Source organism: Zingiber officinale, chromosome 6B (assembly GCF_018446385.1).
Source record: "Zingiber officinale cultivar Zhangliang chromosome 6B, Zo_v1.1, whole genome shotgun sequence".
NCBI lineage: Eukaryota > Viridiplantae > Streptophyta > Magnoliopsida > Zingiberales > Zingiberaceae > Zingiber > Zingiber officinale.
The window spans coordinates 3596290-3606368 of NC_055996.1; the positions used below are offsets into that span (position 1 = coordinate 3596290).

The 10079-nt window shown below is 39.6% G+C and overlaps 1 protein-coding gene across 1 annotated transcript; it reads right to left on the reverse strand.

The window, feature by feature from the left end:
- Positions 1-2573: 2573 nt before the first annotated feature.
- Positions 2574-6392, reverse strand: LOC121989990. Its single transcript, XM_042544277.1, has 2 exons — positions 5816-6392; positions 2574-2827 (listed from the first exon to the last, which is right to left on the reverse strand). The coding sequence occupies exons 1-2, from the start codon at positions 6375-6377 to the stop codon at positions 2574-2576; spliced, it is 816 nt and encodes a 271-aa protein (XP_042400211.1). The 5' UTR covers positions 6378-6392.
- Positions 6393-10079: the final 3687 nt, after the last annotated feature.

Here is a 10079-nt window from a genome sequence, read left to right on the forward strand (position 1 = left end):
CGATCGGTCGATCAATTGGAGGCTTCTCAATCGATCAGCCGATCGATTGGGGAGTTCGTACCGTGAACAGTAGGCTTCTGGATCGATCAGCCGATCGATCCAGCAAATTCTGTCGTGAACAGTAGGCTCTGGGATCGATCACTGGATCGATTGGTCAGTCTGGATCGATCAGCCGATCGATCCAGAATATTGGCCCGAGCACAGTAGCGTGCTGGATCGATCACTGGATCGATCCAACCTGACTTCCGCATACAGTAGCCACCTGGATCGATCAATGGATCGATCCGGCCATTCCAATCGATCCGTGGATCGATCGGGAGGCCTGACATCAGCAAGAAACTCTTAGTTAAGTTCCTTGACCATTGGGGGATGTAATATATGTCATGAATAGTTTAGATTACACCCCTTAGCACATGTAGAACCAAGAAATGATGATAGTTTAGCAAAATTTTAAATAGTACAGTTCCGCAACTAGATTCAATGATGGTCATGGAATAGTTAGCACAGATTAATGTAACGATCGGCCTCACAGCCTAGTCAGTAGAAAGCGGGTCGTTACAGTCCGGGTGCCCGAAGTTGCTCAAGGAGCCGAGACGGCCGAAAATCAATCTGCAAGGTGAGATGGCGCACGATGACTGGCAGGCTTACGTCAAAGTCTGTGCGCCCAGGGCAAGTCCAGGTACTGGGGGGAGTCCGGGCGCTCGGGGGGAGTCTGGGCATCCAGGGGGAGTTTGGTCGCCCGGGGGAAGTCCGGGCGCTCGGAGATGGATAACTTCTGCTGGATCGAGTTTTGACGAGAGCATGCTATGTCAGCCCCTGTGGGGGTGCTCAGGGTGGTTCCAGGTGCTCAGGGAGGTTCCAGGCAACCAAGATCTCAAAGACAACATTTTGAATAAGTTTCTTTCCTGCGTGCTGCTCCAAAAATGACTCGTCAATGTCCAAACGTTACTCCGACAACCGAAATCAAGAATATTCAGATCTGTAGTTGTCGGTAACTTTTAAATATTTGCATCTATATTGTAATTCAAATATTCTTGTAATATTTCGAACTGATAGTGAATTGCCCAATAAAAGTGATCAACGATGACGGACCTTAGAGTATGAATCGTCAAATGCTCCGAACTAAATAAAATTAACTGTGTCAATTGTTTTTTCTTTTACTCTTTCTTTCCGTTGCATTTTACTATGATTAATTTTAAATGAACATGAAAACCACGAGCACTATTCACCCCTCACCTCTATCGTAATGATCCTACATTAGTTTATCTATATCAGCATTGATCCTGTCCGAATGCTGAACCAACGGACGCTGGGCACGTGGCGTTCCCCGGCTGCTGGTGTGGATCTTCGACTGGCTGCACGAAGCTCCGGCGAACCTGCACAGAAGTCGGACCGGGAAGGGGTTCCCGGCGGCGACCCTCCGACGCTCAAGTCAGGCAAGCAAGCAGTGAAAAGTGGCTCTCGAAAAATTAGAACGCGTACCTCCGGCGAAGGATGAGGGCCTTTAAATAGGGCAGCGGAGAAGCGAGTGCACATATATCGAGGTGTACACGTGTCCGTGGCCCATACCCCAGTAAGGGCTTGTCAGTGAGCTTACCTGACCCATACTGCTACAGTCCAAGCATGTCCTCGATGGGACCGCGGAACCCCACGTCGCATGATTTGGAGTATGACCATATCACGAAGCATGCCAGCTGTCAGAAGATGTCCCTTGTCTTTTTCCCCGAACTCCTGCCGTGCGTCCGACCGGCCCACGTCCGCCTTCCGTCCGACCGGTCATGTATGATGGTACACTTGGGAAATTATCGGTAATGTGTTTTGTGGCGACTGTTAACAGTATGCTTCATGTCTTCGACCGAGCGTGCTGTCCGCTCGGCCCTACGATCTTGCCCAATGAGCGCCGGAACTCCGACTTCCATAGGGGTGCCTTTTGCCCTCGGCTAAACACCGGGAGGCCGCTCGGTCGGTAAGCCCCCTTTCTCCGGTCGGCCAAGCTGGTCCGACCTTCTTCGATGGACCGCCCGGCTCTTTGACTTCCACGTGGCGTTGATCCCTTACAACGAGGATCCCCTGTTCTTATCGCCGGATCAATCATCCTGTTATATTAATTTTAATTTTTGTCGATAGATTTTCTTTTCTAGAAAGATTTCTATTCTTTCTCTATAAGATTAAAATTAAGGTCCATATTTAAGAATTTATTTCCTTTAATCTTAGGGTCTAGAGTTTATATAAACATAATCTAGCTATATTAGGAATCAACCCTCAATTATTAATAAAATTTCTTTTTAGCAAACAATGAATTTTTTTGGTATTCTTTGAATTCTCTTCTTGCTTTCTCTCTCAATTCCCTTCTTATTTTATCTGTAGGATAATCGTTATCCTATCCGACGATACTATTGCAGTGAAATTATGTACACGCTCCAAGGAAGCTATGATTTCTGGCATAATAGTTGCTTCTGATCACTGAATCCAGTGTTTGTTTGATAAAATAAAAACAATTGCATCAACTGTTGTTGAAGCTTCATTTCTAATTAAAACGAATTGTCACACCTACAAATAAAGGGCTTAGCTTGCTAAGCAATGTGCCCCAGAAAAATGCTGGTGTGATCTGTAGACTGCATCCATCTGTATCCATCCAAGAAGGAAACCCCACTGGTCGAGAATGCTATTGCTGCATCTGTCAGTCGAACAAGTCCCCATGCTGCATTGTGTCTCCTGCTTCTTCTGTAGCTGGATTCTTTCATCTCTTTGCCGTCACTATATGACATTCCCATCATCTTCCATGTGATGATCTGCACAACAGCCACAGATGAGGGGACAAACACGCCTTAAGAAAATACCACTGCAGATATTCCCAGCTAATTCAAAACTTGAGCCCTTCAAATTAGTTCCGGCTGATTTGTGTTCTATATATATATATATGCTATCATCAATTTTATTTTATTTTTATATATAGTTGATATTAGTTATCTAGTTTTTCGAATCGATTAATCATGGGTGACTGACCCAGCTTTATGAAAGTTTTTCAACAACCATCAAAGCAAATCGGGAAACGCTTATGGAGACTCATCCAGACAGCAACATTCTTAGATCTGTTTTTTACCGGAGAAAAAATCTCCTCCAATGTGTCATAGCATGCGGTAGAAATCAGTTGCCGAGGTGGATGCTGAGATGGCGATGATGATGCATAGCAAACTTTCCGGCAAGGTGAATGCCAAGGTGAGGATGGTCTGACTCAGATGGTGTCAACATACTAGAGTAAATATCATAGGGCACCACTAGGTTGTAGTGGAAGCGAAAGCAAAATAGAAATTGTAAGGAGAAATTTAGAACCATGGATGATGTCTATACTGAAGTACTTAAGGTATCCATATTATTTGAACATTAATATATACCAATTTTTCAAAAAGTATATGATTATCACATACCCATTATATTAACATTTCTCTTTTATTAACATACACTCGCATTGGGTTTAATGCTAAAGCACACTCATATTCAAATACCGTTAGGAATTTTTCACTCGTGGGAGTGATTTATGACGTAGAATAATGTATTTCAATGAATGAAATAATTTGTAGAAATAGATGAGTATTTATAGAGGAATTTTTAAAAATTTATTTGAATGACTCTTTTATAGCATCTGATATATATATATATATATATATATATAGCTGATTAGAATTTAGTTTTTTTGGATTTATTTTATAGCATCTGATCATTGAAAGACAGTTGGGAATTTATCAGTTTTTGCATTTGATTATTATTATATAAAATCTAAAGGAATTTTTCACTTTAATTCTTTTTATAAAATATATTCATTAACTACATCAAAAAGAATTAAATATTGTTAATGTATAGTGTTATAATATCTATTCACATTGGTTATAAATACTAATTGAGTATCATAACACCTACACATTAACATCAATATGGATACGATCTTATAGGTGCAAAGAAAGTAAGAGGTTTACGAAGATCATAATCACAATCTCCAAATTAGTTAGGGAGTTCAAGAGTCGAGCTCTCAGTTGTATCGAACTCGTCTTTAATATAACGACTTCTTAGATCTAAGAAGGTCATAAGAATATGATCTATTAACGTAGAGTAAAGTGCATAAATCTAGTGACCTAGAATGGATAAATATCCTAAGATATTAAGCACATTGATATATGCATAAGCTGATAAGCAATTTGAATTTCATGTTTGAGTTCCTCAGGGTTACAGTATAGTGGAATGACATCAAATTATCACCCAGGTATTAACGGTTCGATCTCGAGTTATGGTAAATTTATAAGGATTTTTCTTTCAAATAGTGTGGGCAACCACATGATGTTAGACTTCTGAACTATTCATCATAAGTGCTTCCTGATTTAATCTAGCGGTTGATAAAAACTTCCATGCGACCGGATCAATTCTCCAAATTCGATGTTATTTGGTTTAACTTAACAATTGAATTCCATGGTTGAGGAACTCAAATTTAATCATATTTTTTTATCTATCTAATAGTTTTATCATACTACCAATAGTCCAAACATTTCAAATTTAAATTAAAAAAAATCATATTTATCCTTTCGAAAACATAATAAGAAATTTAAATAAAATCATATTTGTTAGATCTTGAACTATATTCTAATTAATCCATCTATAATTTTGACAAAACTATTAAATGGACTAAACATTTTAAGGGAAAATTTAATGTATTTCCTAATCATAATTTAAATTTTATATGCAGTCCTCATATCTTAAAATTTTTATTTCCACTTCCTAATTAAATATAATATGTACCAATTTAACTAATTAGCCCTTATATTTTTTAGTTATAAAAAGTCTAAAAATAAGTATAATTCCTCTTAAATTCAGCATATTAAACTATAATCTAGTATATTTTCTATTAAACTCTTATTCCACCTCAATTAGATATAAAATATACTAGATTCTCTTTAAATGATGCTCAATTGATAAAAAAATATACTAGATTTTCTTTAAATGATATTTAATTTATGAGCAGTTATATTAAGTAGGAAACAATCTGTGCTCAATTTGATAAAAATAAACTCGATTCTAGTTTAAAGTACTGAATTTAAGAAGAATTATACTCATTTTAAATTGAGCACGACTTTTTTTCTACAATTAAATGAAAAATATACTAGATTTTTTTTAAATGATACTTAATTGGATGTAAAATATATTAGATTCTTTTTAAATGATACTGAATTTAGGAAAAATTATATTAAGCGGGAAAAAATAGTGCTCAATTATTTGATAAAAAATATACTCGATTCTAATTTAAAGTGTTGAATTTAAGATGAATTATATTTATTTTTAAACTTTTTATATTAAAAAAATATGAGCGGTAATTTGGTAATGATATTTACATTAAAAAAATTGAAGCAAATAAAATTTTATATATAGTAAATAGAAATAAAATTCTTCAGACATAGGATTACAAAGTTAAAATTATGGTAGAAAATTTTTCTCCAATTTACTCACATTTTAACTTAGCATGTGATATATATATTCTTCATCAATACTACTGATTCGTTGCATATGTCAGTCACGTAATTATATATAATTCTCCTGATATGTGTCAGTCACGTAAATACTATCAATCAAGTCAAGAAATGCCCAATGAAGAGGACAGCAAAGCAAAAATAAGATAATTGATTTAGATAAATCTTTTTTTTTTCCTTTTTCTGTGATTACTTCATTCAGAAAAGATTGAGCTAGCTTTCCAATATCTTGAAGCAAACTAGTAATTGATTGTCAATATCTTGAAGAAGATCATCACTGATAGAAACTTGGAATTAATTACACTGTGACAGGTTTGTTCCCAACCTAAGCTCGAGGTCCAATTGCTCTTCTTTCACAGGACAAGGAGCGAGCAACTTGAAGCTTTCCTCTTCCACTCTCCATCTCTTCATCCTGAAGCTTTCCTCATCCTCCATGTCTCGCTTGCGCCGCGACAAATCGGCGAAAGATGCAGTACTAGAAGCAGCAGCAGCAGCAGCAGCAGCAGTAGTGCTGCTCACTTCTGAAACCCTAATTAGAGACAGATGGTGAGAAGGCAGTGCAACAACATTATTAGTCCTCGACGGCACGATGCCTTCTTGGTCTGCCCATTGCTTGAGCCGTGCGCGGTCACGGCGGTGGGAGTTCATGTGGCCGCCCAGCGCCTGCGCCGACCGGAACTCTCGCCGGCAGAAGCTGCAAGAGTAGGACCTCGGCGGCCAGATGTAGGCCCCGAGGAGGCCGGCGGAGTCCTCGGTGAATGCCTTTTCCTCCCATGCCGGATCGTGAGAGATCAATTGCGAGGAGCCAACGACATTATTTGGCTTCAAATTTCTCCTCCACATCCAATTTTTCCTTTGCTCCATAAATTAAAGAAGAAGAAGAAAATAGAATGAGAGTGAATCAGTTGAATTCTAAAAGAAAAGATCAAATTGGAAAGAATCTTGTGGCGAGATGGATCGATGAATCGATATATAGAGTTGTGCTTGGTAATAAATGCATGAACGCGTCTGGTTTTCTTGGCGTAGGGTGGCGAATTTCAGCTTTGTTTAGTGCATCACCAACCATATAATTTAATTGTATTAATTAATGGGGAAAGGGCAGGTTTGGTCCCTATCACACTATTAACATTCGTCATGGCACCTAAATTAATTATGGCTCACAAAACATTCTTCTTTCTGGTTTATTATGTGCTAAAGAAGGTGATTAAGGGGACGAGAATTGGATTCGACTAATTAATTGGTTATCTATGATACTTGAATGATTTAGGTCAAAATTTTGTGAATACTAAATTATTCAATGCAATAAAAGCCATTTAAAATTAAGTGTATTTGGATGCTGTATTTTAGCTAGCTATAAGCCTTTACCTTTGTAATAAAAACTTATCATAGATTGATTACTGATATCTTTTAATGATTAATTCTTGGATTATCAAAACACCTACGATATAAAAACAGAAGGTTGCTTTGACTGAACCATCAACTGAGGGGATTGTCTTGTCTTGCCACAGAAGAATGCTGTTGGAATTGATGATGTTACATGTTCGAGATCGAGTCTGATACAGTGACCATGTCTTGGGACTGGTGTCCTTTTGTTTAATTTGTATAAAATAATATATATTTTTTACCAATTGGTTATGCATCTTCAGCATGAGTAGTAGATTTAGATAATTAACCTTTTGGTAGCTTAAAGAAATATAGAAGAAGCTTAGAGAAATCGCTAACTGATGGAGCACACAGTGCAAAGGTTATATAATTACAAATGAAACTCTATATATTGAGAGGTGAAAATTATAGAGTGCATGGCCCTATCGAAGCATCCAAAACTGTAAGCTGTTGTTGGCAGAATAGTTTAGGGTCAATTATGAATGAGATGATAGTTTTCCATATTGTTTAGGACTGAGTCAGAGAGTGACAGGGTATCAGTATCATGATATGCGTGCAGTGCAAGTCTACGTCTGGCTATCTCTTCAGGGCCCTCTCTTCCTTCTTTATCTTGTTGACTGTTGCAGAGTGATGCTATCTCTGCTGCTACTACTGCTGCTAAAGCGAAGAATGATTGATTAGGTGCTGATCAATAAGTCATTTTTTCTTCTTGTTATCATTGTTGTCACTAATCAGTCACAGATTTCCTGCGGAATATATACACTGTTTAATTTCTAGTAAGGATTGATCATGCAGGAGAGATAGTTTGTTCTCAGTCACTCTCAGCCTCAGGAAAGCAATTTGGAAGATGAGATTGAGCAGTTGGTGAGTTGATGCCATGAAAAGAGAGTAACAATTCCTTAGCATCGGATGTCTCTCTGTGGGTACTGACAGAGATAACACAGCCAACCTGAGTGTGTTTTGAATGAGATCGACTGGATGGATTGGTTCAGCCGATCGATCTAAAACCAAGGGTTGACCCAACCCGGATGCCGATTTGGAACAAGTAATGGTCAAGGGTTCATTGCAAACAATCTGTCATTGTTTGTTCTTGTTGTCAACTATCTACTCACTTTGTTTTGTTTTCTTGAGGAATTCTTTTGTCAACTATTTATGTGGACCTATGCCCATAAAGGTCTAGGTCAAGTACTACTCCTTGGAAGGCTCTAGATTGCATCCATTGTCAAGATTCAAACTAGATGTTTCTACTACTGCTAGATTGTGCCAAGTATTCGAGAATGCTATAGGTTAGATTTTCATATCATAACATAATGTAATTTTATTTTCAAATATAAAGCATATTTAAATTTTATTTTTTTCTTATAATTCCTAAAATAATGACGTGATGCTAACATGGCATATCCTAGCTTAGGTTGGTGATGCGATGATAAGGATTGACCCTCTGAAAGGTGAGTCAAAATCGAGAAGGTAAGCTATCGAGGTAGTCAAAACCAATAAGTGATCAATCTTCAAAATCATCAAGTGGAATGGGAACATAGCCGATTGGATATTGAGTAACTGATTGATCGGACCTCGAATGGTCGGTCAGGCCTCATAGCCTAACTCTAGGTCTCCTTACACGAAAACAAAGTGTAATGAGTAGAGGAAACTCAGCCGATCGGGCCTTCCGATCGGCTGGGCCTCATGTCTCAATCAATGACAGGGGGACAGAGCTTAAGGTTGAGTGCTAACTAACTCGACTAGCTACCCCTACCGATCGGACCTACCGACCGATCGGACAAGCCATGCCTTCAAGGGAAACGAAGGAGTAGAGTGAAGATCGAATTATTGACTACGACTCGCAAACTGAGCTGGTCTATCGGCCCATGGTTGGGCCCCGAGGCCCAACAATTCCATATTCTTTTTTGAAAGTTTGTACCATGAAGGATAGAGAATATCCTATAGACAACTCACGCCTTCAAAGCTTTTAACCTGTTAAATCACAGATGATCCTGTTCAGAAATGGGAAGGTGGCTAGCTGAGAATGTGGTTGCTGTGCTGATTAGCAATTCTCTCTGTAAAACAAGCAACGTCAGAGTCGAGCTAGGGAAAGGGTCCCCGGCGTTGGCCCTCCGACGCTCAAGTGAGTCACGGAATTGTAGAAGAAAGTGGAGCAATAGTAGTACTAGCGCAAATAGTGAATAACGCGTACCTCCGTCGGTGCATGGACTCCCTTTATATAGAGCTCTGGTGGGCGACATGAACACTCCTCGAGGCGTGAGCACGTTCTCCAATATGTACTATGAAAGGACCTGTCGGGAAAGTGCCTTTGACACCATGCATCCTGACAAGACAGTAGAAGCTTCCGTCATACAATCCGCCTATTGGTCATACCTCGTGTCAACGACACTATCTCCCAAAAGGATATCGAGAGATATGACAATGGTCCCGCTGCTTGGCCGAGTGAGGTAGCCGCTCAGCCAGGACTCCTCTGCTCTATCGGCCTCAGCTGCTGTTCCTTGTGGTGATTGGGTGTAGTAGCTTGTCACTCCCGATCTGACAAGCTCTTCGGTCTCCTCAGCGTCCCGCCGTCCCGCATTGAGCCTCTGGCGATCTTATTGTATTATCCAAGCTAGATGGTTGGCCCGCTTGGACAAGTCTCTTGCCGATCGGACATTGATTGCCCCACCGGCTGTTGTAGTCGACCTCAGCTCAGGCACTGTAGGCGAGCCTTTTGACACCCTGGCATTGACCACCTTGACTTTGACTTCCACCTCGACATTTGACCCACGCCGGGCGGGCCCCCATTTATCGCCACATTACAAGCCTCCCCCTTAAGTCTAGTCGAAGGAGGCTGCAAGTCCGACTGATTGGATAAGTAGCATCCTCGATGGCTTCCACATCCGATCTGATCATTTATACTCTTGAGTTTTTTATCGGATCACATGTCTTCACTATTCGGCTTCCTTTCGTTGATTTAGGTTTGTAGTTGCCGCTCAGATCATACCTCCCAAGGAAGATAGTGAATCGACCGCTTGGTTGTGTGATAATCAAATATTTATGTTGATCGAGACGATGGCCGACCACACTTAGCGAATTTTCTCCATTCCTTGCGCTCCCTCGAATGGGCGCCCTTTTATATTAGCTGATATCATCCAAATTTCTTGAAGATCGTACAAATCTCTGATCATTATGATTGAGCAC